The sequence below is a fragment of the Manacus candei genome, unplaced genomic scaffold, assembly GCF_025592945.1.
Source record: "Manacus candei isolate 608988 ecotype Guabito, Panama unplaced genomic scaffold, ASM2559294v1 h1tg000060l, whole genome shotgun sequence".
Lineage (NCBI taxonomy): Eukaryota > Metazoa > Chordata > Aves > Passeriformes > Pipridae > Manacus > Manacus candei.
Window position 1 is genome coordinate 3,173,129 of NW_026138108.1, and position 26,893 is coordinate 3,200,021.

Below are 26,893 nucleotides of genomic sequence, written 5' to 3' on the forward strand. Positions count from 1 at the left end.
TGTTGGGTGGGATTATTTGTCAGGAGATGTGATGAATCACTGTGGTACAGCATTTCATTTTCAGAAAGATCATTTCCTGAAAAAGTCAAATTAAAGGCAGAAGAGGCAGCTAGGGGTGTTTTGTGAGTTTTCATTTAAACCAAACATATAATTAGAATAAAGGCATATTGAAAAGTTTTTGCTGTTCTAAAAATGTTTTGAGAAAGAAATAAAATTGAGATTGGAAAGAATCAGGATGACCTGGAGGAGCACTTGCCCACTGTGCTCCATAAATAGACATTGTTTTACTTACCCCTCTCTAGTCAAAGCTAGTTGGAATCATATGTCTAGAGCTTCAAGCAGTGCTTCAATTAGGGGAAAAATATCCATCTTACAACCTTATAGAGAGGTTATTCAAGCAGAGGTCAATGTGCTTTTAATAGGACTGCACGTAGAGACTGGACTCCTCACAGTGTGCGTGAGAGAAGGGCTCTTGTTTGGTATCGTCTGAGCTCTTAGGAAGTCCAAGGCTACGTGTGCATCAGGACTGATTAATTCATGCAAGGTAACACATTAATAAAAAAGGCTCTTTATTAACACATTAATAAAAAAGGCTCTTGTTTCCCCTGGCTGGAAACAGGGGAGACAGTGGGGGCTTCATGCCAGTACCTCAGCTGCAGACACAAGGGCCAATGCCTGCTTCCCCTTTTTCCTGGAGCCAAAGGGCCACCCACACCCTCAGTTGTTCTGTACAGGGTTATTCCTAGGGGATGATGAAGAACTTTCTGACCCTAGTGTAAGCAAAAAAAAAGAGTGGGAATGCTTTAAGGAGTAGCTCTGTGAAAAAGAAATTTTAAATCAGCTGCTCTTCAGAGAATAGCACACTCTGGTACATGCACAGCACACCTGATCAGAAAGTAAATTAGAAACTTTAGTAAAGGAGAACTATGAAAAATCCTACCTTTACAATCAGTCAAATAAATCTAAAGTTCTATGTGTATATGTGTAAAACTCTGTGATATTTCCAGATACCTTCCCATGACAGTGGACATGAAATAAAAAGATAAAACAATCTGGAGATACTGTTTCAAAACATGCTTTTGCCTCTTTCAAAGCTGCAACCCACGTAGAGGTGAGAGAGATAAGGAAATGAGATACACAGGGGTGTGGATTCTAAAAAGCTTACGTCCTCTTCCAAACAAGATTCAAGCAGGTACTTTCTTTTTAAAACAGCAAATACTGATGGATCGTACAATGTGCAGGACTTGACATTGAGGCTTTTTGAAATAGCAGCAGGAGAACTGGTTTTCTCAAGTAGTGCTCTGCTGCTTACTCAGTTTGTAAAATATGGAAATCTGTTGCCAGTTGTGTTCCCAGTGTGAAGGTCTTGCACTCTTTGTGCAGGGAAAAGTGGTTAATTTTATGAGTAAGAGAGAACTTGCTTTTATGTTGCCTCAGCAAAATGCTTGCTAGTGAGGCTTCTCCAGGTGAAAGGAAGATCAGGAATGCTTGGTGGGGACACCTCTAGAGACCACGTTAAAGCACATGTGGAATAAGTAAGTTGTTATTATTATTATCTCTCTCAAATAGGACATGAAGATTGCATTAACAGGGGTGGCATGTGAGCCCTTGTAAAAGGGATCATCATGCTGAGCCACTGCACTGTTTGCAAAGCAAAACTTGAGTGAGGAAATGCAAATTTGGCATTTTGCATTCTTTTGGTAACATGCATTTGCCCTTCAGATAAGCATCACTGTTCTCCTCCATGTTCCAGATCAGTGCTGATATGAACCTAAGGCTGGTGCATAGCTCTCTCATTGTACAGGGTGGATATTCTCAGGTGTGATTAATTAATATTCAAAATAGACCTTTCTCTTTCAAGACAACAGATCTCCTAGCTGGGTTTCTGTCCCCACCTGCCCTCAGCTATACTGTTCCTCTTCACCTCTGTTTGTTTCTGAATAAGAATTAGTTTTTCAGCAATTAATTCACTTCACTACCTCTATAGGACATTAACTAAATTTCAAAGCCTCTCTGACACTAGAATCACAACCATGCCCTTCAGTCCTGAGTGATGTCTCTGCTGGAGACCACAGCAGATCCAGTTGAGACACATGGAGCTGAGGGTAAGTGAAGAGCTGAAACCCAGTTCAATCTAATTCTTAAATGAATGCTAGGAATTCCCAACACATGTAAGTTTATCATTTGTTGCCTGTAATTTTCTCAACTAATTTCAAATTTAATGACAGCTCTCAGCTTTGGTTTTCTCTTCTAATTAATGTACCAGTGACTATGTATAATCTCTGTGTAAAGCCAAAAGCAGCTTACATGATAATTACAGTGGGATCACAGCACCTACTGTTTAAGGGAGTCACCAATGAGAAAGTCCTTGTGTGATAGTTAAGACGCTGAGATTAAGTTGTACATCTTTCTTGTACTGCCTCAAAGCTATTTTATTAGTGGCTCAGCATGATGGTGGTAAACTTTTGGGAAGGAAACAAAAGAAATGGAGAGATCAAGCACAATCTTTTGCACATACAGCAGAGATGGACATGATGAACTTTTGAGGTCATAATTTTTTGTGGAGTCGTACTTTTGAGTGATTTTAATTTACCCCATAATAATTATGATGTCGTGGGTTGAAAATTCCTCTTTTACACTGTGCAAGATGCTTTGCATCCACCTTTTTTCCAGGTGCTTTTGAAGACAATTCTGACTGCACAAAGCAGAAGGGAAGTCCAAGTGTATGGCAGAAGAATACCTTTGTTCGCTGTGTTAACTCAAAATTAGCATTGGTTACTTCATTTTAGACACCCCCCACTATCCTTCCCCCAGGTGGAATGACAAGTGTCAGAGGGGCAATGACTAGAGAATACACCACATCAGTCTGTTCTACAATATGGGAGAGAGTATGTATTAAAACAGACTGTCCCCATGAAACAAGTTGTGACTTTAATTATAGTTTTCTTTTCGCTGTTGCAGCAGGATGATCTCAGGATGGCACTGTATTTTGCAGTCAGATTTATAGCAGATTGATGGAGAAGAAATGGGACAGGTCTGCTCACCCTTCTTGCTGTACCTTGGATGTCTAACAGACCACTAACATTGACAGGCACCTAGGGGAGGGGTAATGTACGGGCATATTTGAGCAGCACTAGTCAGTGTTTTTCATTTACAACAGAAAAATCAGGTTAAACTATGAATATCCATTAATTATTTACTTCCTTGTTGATGTTTGCTTGATTCTGTAGAAATGTGTATGTATGGTTAGACTAGGAGAGAAGCACTTGCAATCATTTTGGATACTACCTGTTGGTGACCAGTGAATCCAACAATAGCCTGCTTTACCAGCAGGGACTCTCAACAAGAAAGCACCATCTTCAATTGCAAAACCCTCAAAAGCAGAACTTTGTACTTTGATTAAATCAAGAAAAATGTGTTTATTAAAGAGCAGTTCCGTTTAGTAACTAAATTCTGAAATCCTCTCTGTCCTGAATTTTAGATAGCTCATTACCTGCTGCTTCAGTATCATGAGGTTCATCCTGCTGTAAGAAGTGGGGTACTCTGGCTGATGGAATAAACGCAAGTCAGAGCATCAGAACAATGTTAATGCCAGTGTTGTTCTCCCAGGAAGCATAAGGAAGATGCTGAGGGGTACTTGGTCACAATTAAAGGTATTAAGCTAAAAGGAAATGCTCTGTGTAGGTTAACATTTTCATATATAGGCCTCATTCACAAAAACGAGTGATTAAACTGTGTCCAGTCTCCCTATAGTACTTTGGTGGTTAAGTGAGAAGGGAAAAATGTTTGGAAGGTCTCTGTGATGGAAAACATGAACATAAACTCAGAATAGGAACTCCTCATGTTCTTTACAAAGTGCAGGTACCTCTAATAAATACTGGGTCTACTGGAGAAAGGTGTTAGGAAGTGTTGGTTCCCTTCTTATTCAGTACAGGACCGTTGTCCAACAGCCCCCTGCACTTTAATTCTGAAATGTGGTACTCAGCAAATTCTAAGGTTTGTGTCTTTTGTTGTTGGTTTTAGATTGACAAGTATGCTCAGCGGGATCTGAAGAAAGGACTTCATTTGTATGGGACAGATGGAAATATTGGCCTCACTAATGCATGGAGCATCATTCAAACAGATGTAAGTCTGAGTTCTCTTTTTTTCTCTTCTTCTTTACCCTCTGAGTTCTTTAACAGCATGTTCTGGGTGTGAACCTAATTAAACCTCCAAATCTCTTTCTCCCACCCAGTCAGCATATTAGCAACTAAACTCTCTGCTTTTTGTAACAAACAGTAATTTTTATTTCTCCTTTGACTATGAATAGCTTCTTTCTTTTAAAAGTTTATGTTGATGCCTAAATATCATATAGTTCTATGCTGTGTGGAGAGTGAAGGAGTTGGTCAGACAGGAAACAAGCAGTACCTTCTCTTTAAAGTCAGAGGGGTGGCTTATGCTGTGATTAAGAGCAATGGCATAATAGCAAAGAACAACCTCAGCCCCTTTTCATTTCTGTCCTGTCTCCTTTCACTGCTGTTGTTGTTTCCACTAGTGTAGTGAAGATGGAAACAGACCACCGTGTTTACAACCTCCTCCTACAGTCAGTACATTTTCCCCAGCAGAATTCAATCATCCTCCATCACAGATGGGCTGGGAATGCTTTTTGCTACTGCTGTTCTGATTGTCCTGATTCTCTGACAGCCCTCTGCCAGTGTTTGTTTCATAAGGACTGGTGAACACTGTAGCTGGCTTCCTCCTTTTGTCCTTGTCTGGCTTGCTGAGGAAACACCATCACTGACAGTTTGGGTTTATTAGCTCTGTACTTCTCGTTGCATATTCAGTTCAGTCAGTTCTCCTGGGGTTGATCTTTCTGATTTCATTTTCTCTGCTTCTTGAACGAGGAAAAGTGCTCCAAGTTTTTTTCTGCTTTAGGCAGAAGCACTTGCACTGCCCTGGTTTCACTCAAAAAATCTTTCGTAGCTTTCTCAATTTCTCCCCAAGAGGTGCTAGTGTGGTACAGACAGGAGGGTTTTAATCTTGCCTCTGATACCTTGAATCGATCAAAGACGGTAACCTCTCCCAGGAATACTCTTCTGTATGATACAAGATAACAGGAGCAACAGGCTGCTAAGAAATGGTCTGAGAAATGAAAAATTTGGGGTTACAAACAGAACAAAAGAACTGGTTGGCCAAACTCTATGTGCATCTTTGGGTCTGCAGGGGCTGTCTGTGTGGAGTGCAGTAGGTTGCCTGCAACAGTACTGTGTGTGAAAGACAAGCACCTCAGGTCCAGCAAACAAGCCAGTACCAGTTTTGCATTCTAACAATTGCACATAATAGGTTCTTTCAGTTACCTTTAAAAGGCCTCAGCACCTTGCAATATTGTTAATATTTTCCTCCTTCAATACTATTTCCTCTTTCCAATACATCAGATATGAGAAGGCATCAATTACCAACAAGAGAAATGCATTTTGTGGTGTTAGCCCAAGAGTAAGCCATGTGAAATATAGATAAAATTTTAAATACCGTTGCTTATATCAAAGAGTATTAGAAGTCTTACTCTTCTACAGTAACTTAACTATGCTTAGTAAAAATGTAGTAAAAATTACTAATGTTAAAATGTTTGCAGTAAATATTAATCAGGTTTCAGTGACACCCCAAGAATTGTTAAAAGTATATAGCAAAGGCGGGGGAAGAAGCATTGTTTGGAGGACTCATGGGATATAAACACCATACTTCTGCTCCCCTTTCTGTAAAATAGGTTCAGCAGTATATGCTATGTCTAGTTCACCTAGTCACATTTTTTCAAGATGTTCACAAGTTGGATTGGATTCAGAAAAGAGGTAAAAAAATAATGAGAATTTTGGAAAGTATGGTGAGAAATTTTAACCATTTTATATAACCAGAAAAATATAAAGTAGTGATGTGATTGCAGCCCATTAAAAGAGATCAGGAAGGAAAAAGGGTTTTGAAAGAAAAGGGCTCTGTAATTGATCCAAGAGCTAAAAACTCAAGATAAACATATCGGGTGGTAGGATGCCATTGTACAGCAGGACAGTAGATTTCTTAAAGAGCAAGACAGGGTTTTTTGCTTAAAAGAAATGGTCATGTTCAGTGACAAGCTTGGGTTTGATGTTATCTTACTCCTAGGAGCTCATAAGATAACAAAGTGCTATCTCACAAGGTGTGTACAGCCATGGGGCATCACGCTCTCAGGGCCACTAGGAAATTACCATGCACCACTGACAGTACCACAGTGTGAGTCGCCGTGCTCCCCTTGCTGGGCACTGAGGAGGAAAGCAAAGAGCTCCCACAGATCCATTTTTACTGCTCTACATAATTGGTTTTCACATGTATGTTTCAAAACTATTTAGGAATAGACTATTGCAGTGGTGCAGCAAAGACAATTCCAGCATGGTTAATTATGTAAAACACTTTGCAGTTGAATAGTGCTATCTAAATGCCAAGGGGAATTTTTTTGTGTAATAATCATTATCTCTTACCTCCCTAATCAGTAGGGTGTAATCACTGATAGGAGGATTAGGGCAATACAGGGGATTTTCTGAAAGCAAAGTCCCAGCCCAGGCTTGCTGTTTGCATTTTGTCTCATAAGGCTCTCAAAAAACCCCACAGTAGAGCTAACCACATGTGCATATTAGGACAGTGTCTCAGAACTGACTTTCCTCATGGGACCAGTAGATATCAGGCATTGGTTGAGCTATGGGCTGTGTCTGTACATGAATGGAAAACAGCAGCCTCGGGAAAAAAGCATGTCATGTGAAAAACATGACAGTAACAGAAATCATAATGAGACCTTCTCCCTTGTCCCCTCTGTCTTGCACTCCTTCCTTTGCAAAAGTATTTTTCAGAGCTTGAGCAGTGGTTAAAGTAGTAGCCCAGACATGAGGGACTGGAGCTCTGGCACTGGAGCTCTTCATTTCTCCTGTGGTTTGCTCAGATAGAGACCACACCCACCTGAGTTCACTAGGTACCACTGTGTATGGCAGCTTTTGCTTTAAGAAGGAGGAAACTGTTTTCCAGGAACAGAGCCACATTTAGATGGCATTTGATTTCTATGGGACTGCCCAGTCACAAAACAGAGGGGAGTTTTGACTGGGAGTGTGGATATCCAGTGCTCACACAGTGACTTGTGAGAGGTGATTACTCTGGTTTTTTTTGTCAAGTGTGAAAGGCCAGAGCACCTTTTGAGTAAGGCTTTATTCTCTGAAGGCTTTGTGCCTTGAGAAAAGGTTTTCCTCTTTTTAAAAGAAGCATACAATTCCTAAGTAACTGGAAACAAGGAAAAACAGGGCCTGTCTGGTCTGTCTTTAAAGAGGAAGTTGCAGTTTCGGCCCATGACTGATCTGTTCATATTGCCAATAAAGGAGTTGGGTTGAGCTGCACACCTGCAAAACATGTGAGAGGAAAAGCAGTGGGCTCATTCTGCAGTCACATTAAGCCTCTGGGTCAGGGAGCTGTTTCAAATTAGAACATTCTATTGATTTCTTTTTAATACCTCCAGCTAACGAAACTCACAGCCTTTCTCGATAGCGTTTCAAACTTTAAAAGGATCAGAAACACGAGCAGATGACTTCTGCATGTTGTGACTGAAGACTAGAAAAGCTTACAAAGTAGTTTTTAAACATGACTAAAATTCTAACAGTTTAGGAGGTGAGTTACCCTGAACTGCACTACACTCCTTTCCCACCACCTGGTTAGAGTTACAGGTGGAGATCATTAGGAAATGAGAAACAGGCATTAATTTTTAAACGTTGCTTCATCCCCAACATCTTTGTGATCAATATTTGAACACTTCTCCTTTTAACTAACCAGGCAGTAATTTGAGAGGCATGCAGAAAACTTATTAGCTTCACTAAAGTGAGCCACATTCAGCTCACTTTTGCTGCTGTGTAATGTCCTTTCATGTCTATTTAGACCACTGTAACTGAGAAGAAAATTTGACCCATCTCCCTCTGTCCAGTCATTGATTCTGTTAGATCAAGCTATACTTTAGAATTACTGCTGAAGCAATCCAAACCACCCATTAAACATGATTTTTAGAACAAAACTGTGTTATTCACCACTTTTAAGTGATGGATGAAAAAGCATATAAAAGGCACCCTGCCCTGTCTCTAGTTCTTTGTCACATTCACAAAACCAGAAAAACCAGGCTTTGATAACAAACTGTCTGCAACAAGGATCGAATGTCTGTTTATTTTCATGAACCCAGCCTGACTGATTTTGCAGGAATTTGCCAAAGATAAGGCCTACTTAGCCTTCACTATTTGGATTACCTGTAAAATATGTACAAGTGTCCAACTCATTAACATTTCTGTTGCACTAAGATAGAAACTTTCTGTTTAACATTAATTACCAGCCCTAGATACCCCATGCTAGAGCAGCAGTTACTTGTTAAAATAAAAAATAAGCTATTTGCAAGCAGCTTTGCATCCCTTAAGTACAACACAGAGACCTCAGTGCTTTTTGGTGCTGCTTGGCTGGGAAAAGCACCTCAGCACCATGACCCTTGACTGCATCATTGTGTTGAGCATCCCCTGCATGTCCTCAGCTTTTGGAAGCCTATGAGCCACTTCAGAACCCCACAGATTATCAGTAAGGGAGTGATTTATGTCTGTACAACAAAGGGGGAGAAAAGATATGGTATGACATCTCAGGAGAGAGAGCCTCCCACATGAAACATCCGAAACAAACTGCAGCATATTGTCATTATTCCTAGAAACACTGTTCAGCAGGTGGAGCTCAGATACTCAAAGGCATTTGACAAGCTTTGGCTTGTTTGAGCAACTCTGCCAAACACTGTATGAACATCCTCAGAACTACTACCTCATTGTCACCTTATGCCATAAGTACCTACATTTGTTCATGGAGCAGCACAATTGCCTCTCACACTGCATGGTCTTTCACAGCTGTGAGCCCTAGAATTGAGTGACCTGGGGTGTCCAAGTCAAGGTGTCCTCAAGTTATGCTATTTGAGACAACAGTTAACATTTTTAATGGATTACTCTCTTTTAAAGTGTGTTTGTCTGGGTACCCCAAAATAAGTACAAGTAGTTTCTAATTGTTTCTAAAAAACATGAGCGTATTGTTCCCTGGTGAAACTAGGAACAGAATTAATCAATTAGGCAACCTTGTCTCATTTTTATCACTTAACTAGTAAAGGGAACAAGACAGGACTGTAAATGTGATCAAAAAATAAATGCAGTTGTAGAAAGAATCAAGTCTTCAATTGCTTCATGACAATCAGTCTGGCATTGGCAGAACATCAGGCTTTGTGGATGAACGCTGAGTCTGGTAAAACTGGCTACAACAAACTGCTGGTGACAGAAATTATCCTTCATGTGACCTGAGCTTTCTCCATCCTCCAGGTTGTAGGACTGTCTCCAACTGTCCTTGCTCAGAAACCTTGTAAATTTTCAAAAGAGAACATTGCTCTCAAATCTAAGAGGACTCTAAAGAAGTCCTCATATTTTGCTCTTTGTCCTCAATATTCCGCTTTCTTTTCATAGTCCCTCATCTCCCTCAACAATTGGCTACTTACTGTTCAGCTTTGTGAGCCTGGGATAAATCAGGTTGCCTGTCAAATGATCCAAAATCACTCCCATACTATCTCTTTTCTACTTGAACATCCTTAATGAAGTCTCTGAGTTTACTGAGCTCTCAGCTTATCTGTCTTTTTGGCTTCTAGCTGGGCCCCTTTGCTGAATCTGTACTGGTGTCCCACTCAATTCCCCTGTGGCTCGTTTCCTTGTTCTTGTGTCATTGACCTACTGCCATGGATCCGTGCCTCTGCCCCCTAGAAGTGCCAGTCACTGGACTTGGCCTTCCTTGAGCAGTGCTGGCTCACTTGCTGGTGCTTTCTGGTCCCTGTGGTGTTAGTTCTCTTCTGTGATCGTCACCTCCTCTCCTTTAGGACTGTGGATCGTCCACTGCTTAATGCTTATAATTCCTTTGTCTTCCAAAGATATTTCTTCCCGTTACAGTTCCAGACTATTTCTTTCCAGTCCTAAGACTATTGATCCTCTGCTATGTCCTTGATCTTTCCTTAGCCCTTTCTCCTATTGCTGGGTCTGCCGTGTCTGCTCTGCTCTTGTGCAGTACACAGAGAATCTGTGTGGGCAGGCAATTTGTGTCCAGCTGCAGTTTGTCTTTGCAACTGCATCCCTTCCTATTTTCACCTTCTGGTTTACCAGGAATTTTTACTCTTTGGAGCCCCAACCCTATCTGATGGCCTAGGCACCTCCTGCTTCACAGGCTCCATAGGATCAGCTGTCCTCAACCTGTTAGTGAGCTCTTAACTACAAAACCCGTACTTCATCTCCATCTCCTTAGCCTGTCAGACTTTGACACCCTTAGCCATGCAATATTACAGGGAGAAGGGGTCTAGTCCTGATTTATGCAAACTTGTGTCACTTGTGTTTGGCCAGAACATCACTCAAATGTCTCAGCCCTTACCGCTGCGCTCTCTACATCACAGATGAGCCACATTTTTAAGGCTTGCTGTTTACAAGCTGTCACTTCTCACTGTCTGTCAAAGAGCTGCCTCCTGACTCTAATGATGACAGCCTGCAAGACCTTCTTCTTGTTAGATTTCCAAATAAACCAGCTTTCCTCAAATGCATACCATGTGTTCCATGCTGCTCCTATTCATTTTTTGGGACCTGTTACTCATGGACCTCCTGTTTTCTGTGCAGGAACATAGAGGGGAAAAAAGAAAGCTACAAACTTTTTACTTTCACGTCAGTTTATAGAAAATGAAGCCTGTAAAATCACAAATCAAACAGTTGCAACCTAAGGATTGATTCCTACCACAGACCAAATCAAAATTCGGAGCAGAACCTTGAGGGAATAGATGTTAGTCCAGGAAAGTTTTCTGACTTTTTCTTGGCAGAAGAAAAACCCTGCTGTGAGCACTGAAACGTCTCTATCAAGGAGTACTTTTTGTGAGTACTTGAAGCATCATATGATGCATGAGGCAGCGCATGACACCTCTGCCCTCTATAGGTCTTGAATGGCAGATTTTGTGTGTGCAACAAGACCTGAACACTACAACTCTACCTACAGCCTGAACTCCACAACTGTTACATAGCAAGGGAAAACTCTCTCTCAGGCCAGTGTAAACATCAGGATCTGAATTAGGTCCTTGGTCCTGGTGGTGCAAATGTCTGCATGATTATGGGTCTATCACAAACAAGAGGAGTGGTCTCTGTAGGGATGCAAAAGATACTGTACAGGCTTATATAGGATCACATTTAAAGAATAAGATCTCAGCAAGTCATTTTGAGGCTAAGTGGGTGGCTGGCTTAGCCCTGAAAAAGTGTGAGGTACTGCCAATAGCAGAGAGTGGTTCTGCAGCCCAGTGTTGTCTTTTTTTACTCATTAGTGCTAAAGTGCCTAAATACCAACAAATTCATACTTTTGAGTTAGCATAGAGGCAACAGATGGTGTATACATCTATGTGGTAATGAGTCTTAGCTTATTTTGTATCACAGGAATATCCCAGTTTCCAGAGAGGGAAGATGATTACAGTCATTCCCTGTACCATTATGTATGTTTCCTATACCTTTCTTCCCACTACCAAAGTAGAACAAACTTTCCGATTTAGCGCTATTGTAATCTTTGTGTCCTCGTATGCAGACACTTAAAGCACCACTATTTAGCAGCATCAGATGATGACATTAAGAAACTGCACCACAGAGAGACGAGGAGGAAATACATCTTTTACTGACTGGCAAAGACTTTCAAAGGTGATTAGTAATTAAGAGCTTAGCGAGAAATTTGCCTTGTTAACTTCAATCATGATTCTAGGAGTAGTGTGCCACAGAGATCCCACTATCTTCATCTCTTGGGTGCTGTATCTGTATCTTTTTTACAGACAAGAAGCTGTAAACAACTTGTTATAATTCTGCTCAGTCACGTATCCTTAATCTCAGTACTCAGCTAAGGTTGTCTGATTTCGGCTCCTGCAGTGTCCTCCCGCTGCAGATGGGTGCCTTTGCTTCTTGCATCAGCATCAACATACAAGACCATATTTAAACATAATATAAGAGTGGAGAAAAGGGTCCATTTGGGTAACACTGAGGAAGTACTGCATTTCTTTAAAACTTCAAGCCTCTGCTGGTATAATCTGAGTGTCCAGCTCCAGAAGGCAGAAGTCAGAACAAGCAGAAGCCAGTGACAGGTCGTACTTACGGTATCGCCTCGGTTCATCTTTTTCCAGTTCAGGTGCTGTGGAGTCTCCAACTACACTGACTGGTTTGAAGTGTACAACACAACCCGGGTGCCAGACTCCTGCTGCTTAGAATTCAGTGAGAATTGTGGACTTCATTCCCCAGGGACCTGGTGGAAAGCGGTGAGTAGCTCTCCAGCACCATCTCAGGAGCTGTCTTGCAGCCCAGGTGAAGGGCGGGCAGGTAGTCATCTGCAGGGCTATACAGATGATAAGGTATGCTGATCTTTAATCAGGTGGTTCCAGAAGGCTCATGTTGAGCTGTGGCCTTTGACCTCCAGTGAAACTTCCTATTTAATTATTTTTAGGAGCTGAAGGGTTTCCTTTCAGTAAGCTCTAAGCTGTTATTTCACATAACAGACAAGTACATTACAACACTGATATGCAGCATGGTCTAGCTACAACTAGCTAGGAAATGACAGGAATGTCCTTTTTAATGTCCCACCTACTGGAGTCAGGTAGCAATAAAAGCAAATGGCTCATACACACACAGGCCCTGGAGCAGCAGCCATAGCTTATCATAGCCCAGGCAGTCCTGAGGCAGGAGGACTGTGAGCATAGAGTGCTCTGCTCCAACCAGGAACTCTAGCTCAGGGGCTTCCACTGCACAGTAGGAAAGTGGAAACTGTTCTGCTGAATTGCCAGCAGCATTTTTTTTCAGTGAGTTTTTGCACTTGCCTGTAATCAAATTCAAAACTCCGTGGGATAATTTCCCTACAATGGCCTCAGTAAGATCTTTCCGGAACAGATCATCAGAGCCTAAATTCTTCTCTGAAATTAGCTCAGCAATTCTTTGTGCTAATTGCAGGTATTGCAATTATGCAGGGGGAGTGTGGAGTAAGGCCATCTTATGAAGTGGAATTATAAGTTTTGCTGCTTCTAATGGTTTGTGAAGACAATGACTAAAGCTCTCTTGGCCACTTTCTAGCAAAATTTCATACACATGGATTGGCACTGGCAGAGGCTGAGTTCACATCAAACATGGCTTCCTTATACTTCTCAAGTAGCCCCAAGTCAGTTTTTTAATTTAAGGGCTTAAATGTTCTTCTATTTTATCTGTGGTCCCAAGCAGATCAGTGCAGGTTAACACTGTGTATTCTGGTGGGCATTAATAGTTTTTCCTTTATACATATGTGAAAGCCACAAACTGAAAGCTGAATGATTCTTGGCCTGAACATTTACAAGACAGCGGGCACTGTTTTTGCACAAGGTTGTCTTACAGACACTACTTATTATTTCAAGAAAGGTTTCACTTGGGCCAATTCCCCCCAAAACTGGATCAGCAACATGGAGTTACAGCTACTGCAGAATTTAAAGCAGGAAAAAAATAATTGAGGAGTGCCCATACTGCAAATTGAAATGATGGAAAATGTTATGAAACGGGTCCATGTGCAGCAGGAGTGGCTACTGAGCCACTCTCAATGGGACTTTTGGGTTTCATATATATGTAGGTATTATAAGAAGTATTTGTTTCCCTGAAACACAGAGAAAATGAAAGCCTCATTCTAAAGTTCTAACTGCTTCTGGTTGGGTTTTAGATAGCAAAGAGGACACAAATCCACTGCTTGTTTATTTGTCATGGTTTAACCCCAGCCTTGTACTAAGCACCACACAGCTGCTTACTCACTCCTCCACAGCTGCTCACTCACTCCTCCAGCAGTGGGATCAAGGGGAGAATCAGAAGAGTAAAAGTGAGAAAAGAGTGGGTTAAGAACAATTCAGTGGGGACAGCAAAAGCCACGTGTTCAAACAAAGCAAAACAAGGAATTCATTCACCACTTCCCATGGGCAGGCAGGTGTCCAGCCATCCCCAGGAGAGCAGGGCTCCATCCACACGTAACCTTGACTGGGGAAGGCAAATGCCATCATTCCAAACATCCCCCTCTTCGTCCTCTTTTCTCCCCTCTTTATATGCTAAGCATGATGTGACATGATATGAAATCCTTTGGTCCCTTTGGGTCATCTGGCCTGGCTGTGTCCCCTCCCAACCTCCCATGTAGCCCCAACTTCCTTGCCAGTGTGAGAGTACAAGAAGCAGAAAAGGCCTTGGCTCTGGGTAAGCCCTGCTCAGCAATAACAAAGATATCTCTATATTGTCTACCTTGTGTTCAGCACAAATGCAAAACACAGCCCCATAACCACTGTGAAGAAAATTAAGTCTACCCCAGCCAAAACCAGCACAGTAGTTAAAACTACTGTTAAAAGGTTATATGGAGCAGTGCTCATGCAGCATTTTGAAGGTGCACATTTTTTTGTTATTAGAATTAGTACTCCATGTTCAAGCTTCAACTCAAAAATACACTGTACTTGCTCCAGTGCTGAAATTATAATCCAGGCTACATAGCACCTTAGTCAGATCTGATTCTTCTCTGCCTGTATATTCCCAGGGGAATAGAGCTGTATGTTTATGGCTAATACGATATTATGTGGATTTTTTTTCTAGCCTTGCTATGAAACTGTGAAAATATGGCTCCAGGAAAACTTATTAGCAGTGGGAATCTTTGGATTGTGCACAGCTATGGTGCAGGTACAGTTTAATATCAATTTTCAAATCCTAACTAATTGTAACTAAGTAATCATAGATCCAGATATACTCTGCTCACGCTGGTTTTAATAATTTTGCATGATGTTAGAGTGAAATTCTGCAAGATTTAAGTCCTTTGTGTTTTAATTTATTTAAAATAGGTACAAGATTCAGCTGTATGTCAGCGCTTCATTCATGGCCCAAAGTCCCATTCCTAAATGCAGTGAAAATCTCAGTTTCCAGCTCCCCCTCTCTCTCACCCTCAAGATATAAGCAGAAAGGATGGCATTGCTGAGCTAATTAACACCAGATTAACTAATTAACTGCAGATTAACCTGTGGTTGTTTGGGTTTTTGTTTTGTTTTGTTTTGTTTTTTAATTTTGCCTGGTATGCCACTAGCAGCAGCAAGAGAGAGCCTGGGATCAGAATTCTACTCACATTCCCACTAATGTCAGATTAGGCAGAATGGCATGCATCTTACTCTCTCATATGTCATGTATTGGCTGCAACTTATTAATGCAAATGCCTGATGCCTCACAGGCCCAAATTCAGTAGAGTTTTGGTTTTTATTCCACTGTTGTGAGCAGATATGCTTAGGAAAAATGCTCAACCAGATCATATGACAGACAGACAATTTAAGACTGTTGTTAATATATTACCATACTTAAAAAAAAACAAAAACAAAAAAATACCCAGCTTTTGAGCATCTGTGCAGCATTTAGGGGGTCTTTAAAAGATACACTAAAATAACTCCACCAACCTATGTCAAAGTCCTTCTCATAAATACCTTAAATATAATCAAGTTCTAAGACAATGCTATCTTTCTGACAGAAAGACATTACTAGTTTGCATGGAAGAAAACACTTCAGGCAATTTAAAAATGCAAATTCATATTCCTAGTGAATGCTGTGCAATGCAGAGAAAACCGCTCAGAACATGAGAAATTTTCAGTCTGTCTTCCAGCTGCACTATGTGATTGAATCTAACTGATGATGAAAGTTTTGATGCACTGTCACCTCAAATGATTTGGGCTCCCTCTGTTGTTTCTGTTTCAATGTTGTTCTGGCCCTAAGCGTGCGACAGCTTTTGTTTTTCATGTTAAGAATTTTATAGTTAGAATTATACAGTGGCACAACTTGAAGGACATATAGCCCATGTGACAGAAGAATCTTCTTCATTGTGTCTCCTCCAAATTACAAAACAAGTTCAGCCACCACGGTTTTATTATGCAGCTGTCCCCAAAGGTATTCCTTTGCTAGGAAGCAGAAGGCAGTGTTCAGGGGATACTTCCAAAACGCAAGTGCTTTCTGTAAAACAGCACCCTAAAACCTAACAGTCTTATTTCACTGTGGAAGACTGAGACTTGAAGAAGATTAACAACTTTATAACCATTTTTTTCTTCATAAATAGAATAGTGTGTGTATTCATATACTCTTTCAAAGTACTCATTAACAGAAACTACTACTGATGTAAACACTAAAGTTGAAGTGGTCATTTTAAGTGCTTAAAATAGAATCCATACCCTAAAAATTTCTACTTTGCAGACCTTCATTTCAATGACAATTCTTTCAGTGGTGTTGCAAAGGGAAAATAACAAGCACTTAGTACATTCATATAAGTACTTCAACTGGAAGGAAGATAAGACTCTCTTCCCCATCCCCTTTTCTGATGAAGTAATCTACAGAAGCAGCACAGCAGGTCAGTAGTTGGCTGGGAGAAGAACCACCCCCTCCCTGCTGCTTCTCTTGAATAGGCTGAGTAGAAAGACACATACATTGTTGATGAGGCATTGATGGCCATGATTAATGCATTTTCAGTCTCCAGTGATTCCCCCACAGGGACCTGTGCTCACATAGACCTGGAAAGGTAAAGTGCAATAAAGTAAACCACAGCATCCTTAGGGTCAGGGATGAACCTGATGTCTTTCAAAGCAACAGCTCCAGAGGTACTCACAGAGCCCCAGAGCTGTGGGTTGCTACTATAAAATATTTTCAAGCAAAAGACATCCAAACTTTTTTTTTCCAATATGCCTCTTCCCAGTATCTTGTGGCTGCTCTTCATAGAGAAACCAACTCTCCTCTGCTCTCATTGTTTATTCTGTGAAACAGTAACATAGATAAGCACAAAAGGCAGACAAACATTAGGAACAGAACAAGGGCATGAATGGGCAGGAAAAGCAGTATGTGATGTGTCTTCCTGTGTGTGAACAAAACTAGTGCCATGCTTTTTCTTGTTTCAATAAATAGGGTTTTTTACTTACTGAAAAATGATTGGGTTTGTTTTTTTTTTCTCTTAGATTCTCGGACTCACCTTTGCAATGACCATGTATTGTCAGGTAGTCAAGGCAGATACCTACTGTGCATAGATACCATTTCCCAGTCTTTCTGCTCCTCCTCCAAAGGACACAGGAGAAATCTCCTTCATGCTCATTCATCTGACCTTTCTCCCCCTCTTTGTACTATGAACTGTGTATAATGCTATCTTTCTGAAGATTTTGTGAATCACCCCACTTCACTGAAGGAGGAAGAAAAGAAAAAGTCAGTACTTGAACTGGCACAGGTAAGAAGCAGCCTTGTCTTTAAACAGAGGAAAACCTTCAAAGAGCAATGTTTCCTTTTCCATGGCCTATGGCAAGACAAAGGAGGTTGCTTACAAGAGGCTGATCTGCAAACCAATGTTAGGAAAAGATTGCACTGAGGCGACCTCTGAGAAACCTGCCAGGTTTCCTTCCCGCATTTCACGGTCCGGAAGAGAGGAAGTAGAAAATGCATATTCTTCAGCAAGAAGGTACAGAGTAGCTAGCACTGAATGCAATTGTAATTTTACTACAGTTTGCCCACAGCTAAAATGTCAAGATCAAGCAGCCCTGCCTCCAAGTGTCTCAAAATGATTTTGTAGCCGGAAAGGATCATCTTCAGAAATATGTTGTTTTAAAGGAGTATTTTTAATCTTATGTGCCGCAAAGTCAGGCTTTTAATCAGAATCTGTACAGTGAGATCTGGCTGTTAATGGAAAACAATACTGGACATTGCCTCACTTACTAATTGCCAGTGGCAATAGATGGTTGACTGCATATGTTACATATATTACATTCATTAACACATACTTTTCTGAAAGGAAGTGAAAAGACCCAGCATCTAACCTCAGAAAGAGGAAACCTTTCTATCCTATTTTACATTCCAACTGAAATAACCAAGTATTATTTCTTGTACAAGGCACTATCACTTATACCTCTGGGAAACAAGTAATTACTTTCAGCTGTATCTTCATTTCAGTAAACAACTTATGAGTGGGCTCTCTCTGTCAGTCTACTATGGCTTTATTTTTTATCATTCCTGTTTCAAGTTAGTCTGCCAAAAAATATCACTCATTTCTGCACTTGAAGATGTGTACAAAGCTGTCAGCTGTTCCTTCCCTGAATGTCACCATTTCATTAATTTACTTTGGGATATCATCATCTGCAGGTATGACAGAGTTTACCTTGCTGAGGAAAAATCTTTTGCGCATTGCCCATTTGTCTGAGAGTTATTAAGACTTCAGATGCTTTTATGCTTAGCTTTTTTTTTTCTCCCAGCTGCACGCTGACAACAGCCAAGACACATCAGTCTCTCTTAGAACTGGAGTCACCTCTCAGTACTCCTTTTCACATGCATCTTCCTTTGCCTAGCTGTTGGCTAGAATATACCCCACACTTTCTGAAATATCACAGAATCACAAGAATATGCAGGAATCAAAACCATAACTTTCCTTAGCCAGGGAACAGCCACTTACTGTCCAATTTCCCCACTCATTGATAACTAAAGTAATTTCTGTAGTACCCTCCTGTGCACCCCTTCTAGCAATGAGGTTAAGAATCAGATGTATCATATTGTTCAAACAAATAATTCCCCACCAGCAAGTAGCCCCAGATAATGCATATGTGACAGGGAGAAGCTGGGAAAGGACACAGCAGGGAAGAGGCAAACAGAGTAATGCAGATGGCCTGCTAACTGCAGCCAGCCTTGGAGGATCTCTCAGCCACTGACAGCTAGATGAGAGAGACAGCCATGAAGCCGTTTTCCCAGAAAGCTCAATGCAGCCATCCTTACTGTGACAGACTGGAAGCATGCATCAAGCTCACACAAAAAGTTAGCCTGCTTACAACAGCAGGTCTCAGCTACGAGTGACATTTTGCGTGCTTTGATTTAAAGGCAATTTCCAGCATAAAGCTGGCCTTGCCAACCCATGGCCTATTGAACAATCTCCTTTACACACATAACTAATCCTTTTCTGAACCTGCACCACTGACAGATTCATTCTCACTCCTTAGCTCTTGGGTTTTTTTGTCTCTTTGCTGGTTTCCTGTAGCCTTCTTACTCTCAGGCAAGAACTACTGAACTACTCCATGGTTTCCCAGGAAATGCTTAGGACAGTCTGATGCGTAAAAGAGCAAGTATCTTCCAAAATCTTACCCCCAGGGGACATTCAGCTGTGCAGGCTAAGTTGAAAGTAATGTATTACTTGTGTGCATTTTATGTGGCTTCTCGATCACTCTCTATCACAGCAACCTCACCACCACTAATGGATTTTACTGTCACACTAACAAGCCTTGACAAATGTTAACATACCTTGCTCCAAGCTGAGTGAGCAGCCCACACAGAGGTGCCCTGTACTCCAAGCAAGCAGCTTACTCTTGGTATTACAATCACCACAGTCTCAATGCTCTCTGCTTCCTGAGTCAGGCTCACCTGCAAAGTCCTGCTCTTCATTCCTTCCCTCTCTCCACTCTTTTCCTTTCTTACTTGCACAGATGTAATTCCAGGTTAGATGTACCATTAGTTCTTGCCTTGGTTTATAGTTTGTACACAGAGGTGCCCCTGCTGACAGCTCAGAGTTTCCACCACTGAAAAGTAGCATAACAGAGTGGTGAATACATTAATAAAACATTGATTTTTTTAAAGATAGATAAAAGGTAGAGAAGTCTATTTGTAGTGATCCCTGCCATTAAAAATTAACACAGAGACAGCAGGCTGATGATGGTTCAGTTGATAAGAGCAAACCATTGTGCAGCAGAACTCCCACAGAGAGCTACTCATCAATTTGCTTGATGGTGGTGTAGGCAAAAGAGAGATCACAGACCCTTATCCGGTGAGTCTCCCAGTAATACGTGCTGAGCTCTTAGAGAACACTGTTAGACTTCAGCTAATCCTACAGTGGAGAGAAAATATGAGAAATAGAGACTGAAGACAGGTCATATTTTGTGGTTCCCTCTAATCATTTTCCACAGTTTAGGTGTCTTTACAGTAAGATAAACTGCCTTGGTTTTCAAAAACAAGTATCTATAGGGAGTTTAACTAACACTCCTTTTGTAAATCCCAGTAACTGCAAGAAAAACATAGTTAGGGGAAAAACAAATGAACAAAAAAGCCCCAACCAAACAAAAAAAAACCCCAGGTCACATATTGCTGCTAATAATTCTTTTTTAAATACTATCCTTACACTACCAACTGAGATGCTACTGCAACTGGTTTATAATTCTGACTGGACTGTTTTCTATATTTGATGTTATTAACTCTCTTCACACGGGCCAAACAGATCTTACGGTGCTTACAGCATTACCAGCACAATCCAATTTCAAACCTCTGAACATACTACATATTACAAGCCTCAGACTTACCATATTTTCTTTTGAAGAGCATTGCATCCTTTCTCTGCTGACAAAGTCAGAAGATTTTTGTGATATGTAACAGCAACAATCTTTTTAAAAAACAAACAAAAAAAAGATAGTTCCATGTTACACATAAAACTTCGAGTTAAACTGGTTGATTATAAATAAGTAACCTGTAGTATATCATATCCATTTAAAAGGCTGCTGATATTGTATGTATGCAGAGCAACACAGAAGTCATTCCAATTGCTTCTATTAGTGTCTTGTCACTTTTAGTAAAGACTTTACTATAATTTTGACTTCTTATCTTTAAACATAAAGGAGGATTCAATACATTTACATTAAAGACAGAACCAAAGGCAATAAAGGAGCAATTCTAATTTATTCTCATTGCTCTTTCTGCTTAATAACAAGATGTGAAGGCATAGGACATATGGCTGCACCTACTGAATTCAGCAGCATCAAGATTTAGCTTTTTAGATTCAGTCCAATATACTTTTGGCTTTTTATCAGCACAATTGTAATGAAATATATACATATATATATATTTAGTAGAATATGGTTTATTTTCCTGTACTGCCACTAGCAGCCAAATCTTATTACTTATACAACAGAATTACTTAGCTCCACATCATATAATGCACAATCACTGAAATTCAGTCCTGTTTCTGTTCTGTGAATACTTCTTTGGTTCTCCCTCTCAGATCATACAAACTCATAAAGGTTTATTCTTTCATTGAATAATTAGCATTTAACTGCAGCAGTGTAGGATTATAATATAGACAGGAAGGAACTGCACAGAGTCTGTAAAATATTTTGTCTTGCATCAGCAGTAGGGTTGCTTTGCAGATCCACTCAAACTCCCCTCTCTTCTCACAAACTGGTTACACTTTGTCCATGCCAACAACCTCCTGTCCTACCCTGTGAACGTGGTAAGAGGCAAGCCCAGAGCCACCTTTCACTTACCCCTTTGCTTCGTTGTTGTGCTATGAATGTGGCACCAAAGGTAAGCAAGAGAAATCAGGTGTTGATTGTGGTGATTATTTTAAAACTAGACTCTTTATTTGCTTAGTCAGCAAGGATTTGCTAAGTGTGAATGATCTTCATAGATACTGAAGTAGACAATTCACAGCTAGAAAACAAGTCGGGACCTGCCATGGGAAATTTGTTTGGATTCCATTGTGAATTTTCCTAACTTGTCACTGGTATCTTAACACAGTGGGCAAGTCTTCTCAGTTCTTTGAATTTTGTTGCTGCAATTACAGTGATACATTTTTGTGCATTCATATAAAGAACAAAATTTAAAATATACATTTTATTTTTTAAAAGTTATTAAATATTCTTTAAAGTTTACAACAGAATGTCTTTTGTATTCTTTATAATCAACTGCACTACAAGCTATACAGTGAATATATACAGACCCATAGATATGTGTTTGTACAAGTGTGTGCAAGTGCACACACACTGTATGCAATTAAGAAACCCTCCACAGCCTACTAATTCTTTGTCACTTCTCATTACCCATCTTTAATTTGTCCTATCCCTCCTTACATATTTGTTTTTATTATTATTTTTTAAGCGATTTACCCATTCCCAGGTAAAGATACATCCCTTTCTTTTTCCTCTTAAGGGCAACCTGAAATTATGCAGTAGTCGATAACAATTCAGAAACTACTGATTTACAGTGTTAACAAAATACTCAGAGCTGAAATCAATTATTTTGTGTTTACAACTTGTCTGTTACTGATAATTTTGAAACAAAAGGACTGGACTTCTCTTTTTCTGAGGTAGTTGCTTGGATTCAGAAATTATATAGAAAAACTTAGAAAATTAACACTAGACTGTGTTAAAATGGAACAACTAGGAACTCGTACTGTGTCAGGTTAGAAAAATGTCTGGTTAGCCAGGTATCTTATCTGAAGTCATGTCTAACACTGCCTTTTTCAATACAATTTATTGCACCCTACAGGTCAAACAGGTTTGCAAGCGAAATTGCCTCCAAACTGTGCATTCTGAACAACAAAAAGGTGTACTATTGAAATTATGGAAGTAGAGACCCAGACATTTTAGAAGTTATTGAAGGAAACTTCATATGGGATAACCCAAACCTTTGGTGGAAGTTTCTTACAGCTCCCTCAGTTCAGTAGGCATGTTTACAGTACTTGAATTTTCTTTGTCCTGTTCAGTGTACCACTGATGGTCTCATTAACCACACCTATCTTTAATCTCTTTCTGAATTTGTGAAACTTTACCCTTAAGTCTTGCATTGTAGCAGAGAATTTCACAATTTCATCATGCTGCATACATTTAAAAGAACCCTTCTTATATAGATTTTAAAATGTTGCCTTTTAATTTCATTTATTCACCATTGGTTCTATACTTCAGGAACGCTGACATAATGATGCTTACAGAATGTATGGGCACAGAGCAGCTGTATTACCTTTACAGCCTAATTTGTCTTTCTACTAAAGCTTAACTCTAGGTAATTGAGTATCTATTGATTTTCAAGATCCCATTGTTTCAAACAACTAAGCCCAGTGTACCTTCCCCTAGTAGCTAACCTAGTTGTCTTTGCTTTTGAAATACATGTTGGCATAGACAAGGCTGTTTCTGCTTTAATCAACAACTAGACTAGTATTTCACCTGACATCCTGCTGTTTTTCCTCAAGTACACTTAACATAACCCAGGAATATCAGGCTTAGCTGACTAGACTGGCTGTGTAATACAAAGTAGTTTCTGTCTGCATGGTGATAATTTTCAAAGAGACTTAAGGACAGCCTATGAAATCTCATCCAAAGTTTTGTCTTGACACATCAAAAGTTCAAAATGCAGAGCCCTATGTTTCTTACCAGCCATATGTTAAAACCCCAAACAGATAAGGAATTGGTCATTACTAACTCACCTAGCAAGTGCCATTTGAAAGACTTTTTCTGAAATTCCATCAGTTGCCTTCACAGGTCATTTTACCCTAGGCCTTGCTTCCCTCCTACCCCCACAATAAACTGTTTCCCCATGTATATTCACTAGAAATCCTGGGGTTTACTGTCCTGCAAGAACAGCCTAGTTTATATTCTTCCCTCCAAAGCATTTACTACCAAATCTACACCAATGTGTGTTAGACAACTAAATAGATGGCCTATAGGTCATCTTGCATTGCATGGTTTTTAATGAAGAAATAACTAATCAGTTAAATGGGTTTCTCAAACAACTCGCTGGTATCTTTTATGCAGAAATAGTTTATGCAGAACATTTTGTTACTTTAGAATTGCTTAACAGCGACTTCCCTCTAGTTGTGGTTAAAAGAATAATTTGAAAGGATGGGATAATTATGCACTATAAACTTCCCCCTATATTCCTCTTATAGAATATAATTCTACTATTATTACAGAATATAGTTCAAATCACAGCCAACAAAATAAAACATAACTGTAAATAATTAAATCTATAGAAAACAAAAATCTATAGAAAACTACAGCATAAAAAACCAACTGCTAATGTGTATTGCTTATCTGTTTATGTCTCATATGGACAGCATAAGAGTTTCAGGTGTAAAGCATTCATCCTAAAGATTAACTGAAAATTACTGTAGAAATAAAGGGATTTCAGGACCTGGTTTCTTAAAAGTCTGTTCAGATGCACCTCATCATCTCCCTCTTCCACAAATACCTTTCCTTGGCCCTAAAGCTTAAGGCCATTGCTGCTTCAGCCCTTCCACCTCTACAATACCTGATCAATCAAAGTCCCAGTCTGTCAAATGTGGAGAGGATTCAATTATTTGTATTGTATAAATTTTAGTGTCTAATGATAGACATCTTACATGGCTTTACGAAGTTCGGGTTTGATACTGACTTAGGAGACCATAGTCCCTACACAACAGAGTAAAATAAGCACTGTAACCAAGTAATTCATGCAGCCTAGTTATAGACTAAGTAGTGACTGAATCTGAATTGCTTTTAATATCCTCAGTTCCTTGATGCAAGCCTGCAAGTGGCTAGATGAGCACTGTTATCAAGCAGAACCGTCACTACCTGCTTAGCATTCTCCAGAGAAACTAATGCTGCAGGGATGCTTTTTTTCCTTTTTGTTTCTTTCTTTTAACCCAGTTTACCTTGGAAACTTGTTCAGTGTTACTGTATCATCCACAAATGCATTGAACAGATTCTGATATTATATCTCAGTTTGAATAATAAGCATCCAGAATATTGAGTTAAAAAATACCTCATGTCAGAAATTATGTCTTTGCTGTTCTTTTGAAATGCTCACCTGCATCCATACGCTGTTGAGATGAGTGGAGCAGCATATACATCCCTACAGTTTGTACTGTGGCAGCCCAACTATCCAAGGTAAATTCTACAAAAGAAAAAAAAGAAAGAAAAAAAAGGGGGTGTGGGGGAGGTGTTCTCAGTTCTCTCATTTTCAGGCTCTCATTTCTCAAGGAACAGAACCATCCTTCCCCCAAGGCAGTTAAATCTGTTTACAAAGGCAATTAGAATGAAGCATTTACAAGTACTCCAGGAAAAGAGCACTTCTCCATGGTGCTGATTCTAGTGCTTTTTTGGAACCCCACCTCTCACTCTATAAGCCTATGCCAGATCTCTTGTCACAGTCAAAGTCACCAAAAGCTTCTTTATAATTCTCAGAGCACCACACAACCCTCCTCTCTCCCCACCAACGGCCACTTTCTTTGCACATGCATTAATTTCATTTGAAAGTCATGTTGGCATTAGTTGAACAGAGAGGGTGCATGGAGGTACAAGTGAAGCTGTTTGGGTAAATTCTTCACGCTGTAAGCTCAGCTGCAGGAACTGGACACACAAGTATTATAGAAACAGTACTATTTCCCCCTAGAAGCCAGAGGTGCTTTGACTATTCTCCTGCTGAGCAGCTAAGTTATACTACTTGGTCTCTCAAGAACAGAGTTGCCTCAAAACCTCACGATTGAAAACACTCCTACTTTTGGGGGAAAGACAGAAATTGTGAACTCAGACCTGTGCACAACTGAAGGAATTACGGATTTGCATATGCAACCACAAGAGAGTACATAAGACTGAATTGATGTGTCATATAATTACTAACTCCCTTTTCCCTAAACAAAATAACTCACCAGCTTGGAAGTACAGCTTGTTGTCATGGAACTTGCTTGGTATTTGGTGCTAATAAAAATTGAAGTTTTAAATCTCCCTGTGAAGTCCGTGCATTGAAGTTCTTCCCTATTAAACACCTTCTTATTCCTAACTGTGCACCACAGCTGGTTACCCTGACACAAAACAATCTTCATTATCAAAAGGTCCTTTGAAATAAGTGCTCACAGGTTTAAAAGAAGAATTATCACATGAAAAACTGGCACAATTAAAAGCTTGCTGCAAATCACACTCCCTTGTTCCTGATGCAATCACGAGTTAATGTACATTCAAAAAATCTGTGTATGTTGTTCTCAGAACTAGAATACTCCAATGCAAGCAATCTTTGCTATGGATCACACAGGACTCCAGTTTATCCAAATGTCTGCACCAGGAAAGGTGAGGAAGAAAAGGGGAAATAAAAATGACAGGTATGAAAAAACTTAAATGAAAGTTAAGGGAGAAGGTTGAAAATGGACAAGAGACCTGAGCAGACTAGTTTTCCCCACTGTAAGGTACAAAAATAGAGCAGTATCCTATGAAATACATGGTCAGCTTATTCAGAACAGACACTTCTTTCAGAAAAGCCCTCCCAGAACAGAATCAGGGCTGCAGCATGTTCAAAGTCTCTCTTCAAACTATTCTGCTGAGTCCTTGTGGTTTAGCAGATTTGGGGGGTTGAGTCTTGTGTAGACAGTGGTTCTCTCAGTTGTTGGACTAAAGCAGTCCTTCTCTGGAGAACACTGTGATTCACATCTGTATGACAAAAACAATATGCCCCACTGGTACTGCTGCTGGGGCCACTCAGTCTACCCCTTTTATAAAGTTTTCATCTTACCACCCCCAGCACGCACATAGGCAACTTTCTACTGAAGCTGACACTGTCACCAGGAGAAGGTGAAAGTCACCAACCGCATCTAGCATACACAAGGTCAAAGAGAAATGTTCAGTGCCATTTTGCTTACCTTTTTCTCCTTGACCCTGCTTTCATACAACCTGCTTTCCTGTGCTCTTCAGTTTGCAACCCCACCTATTCCCCTCCTAGGTGCAGCAAGGTCACTAAGGTACTGAAGGACACTGGAATACTCAAAGGATGAACATTTACAAGGGGTACAGACACTGATTTGTCTTACATCCTCCAACTTCAGTTTTTCCAGCCTTGCAGGAGATCAGTCCAGGGAGCAGGGGCACTGAATTTATATGTAATTTAAACATTAATGAAAGATGCTGAGGTCCATGACATGATAAGGTACATTTGTGGGTCCCGAGGGAACTGGTGGGTGAAGTGGCTGAGCCACTATCTGTCATGTTTGAGAAGTCATGGCAGTGCAGTGAAGCTCCCACTGACTGGAAAAGGGGAAACATAACCCC

At 40.2% G+C, this 26,893-nt stretch overlaps 1 protein-coding gene across 14 annotated transcripts in view; it reads left to right on the top strand.

The window, feature by feature from the left end:
- The window catches only part of TSPAN4 (tetraspanin 4), a 435,304-nt gene extending 409,694 nt beyond the window's left edge, over positions 1–25,610 (top strand). For 7 of the 14 annotated variants that reach the window (XM_051804242.1, XM_051804247.1, XM_051804248.1 and 4 more), the window contains 4 exons: positions 4,024–4,125; positions 12,221–12,352; positions 14,673–14,756; positions 17,051–25,608. In XM_051804242.1, the coding sequence (XP_051660202.1) occupies positions 4,024–4,125; positions 12,221–12,352; positions 14,673–14,756; positions 17,051–17,119 (387 nt within the window). In that variant the 3' untranslated portion in view covers positions 17,120–25,608. Of the gene's footprint in view, positions 1–4,023; positions 4,126–12,220; positions 12,353–14,672; positions 14,757–17,050 lie in introns of all 14 variants that reach the window. The other 7 variants (XM_051804246.1, XM_051804239.1, XM_051804245.1 and 4 more) reach the window with 2 other exon arrangements.
- The last annotated feature ends 1,283 nt before the right edge of the window (positions 25,611–26,893 follow it).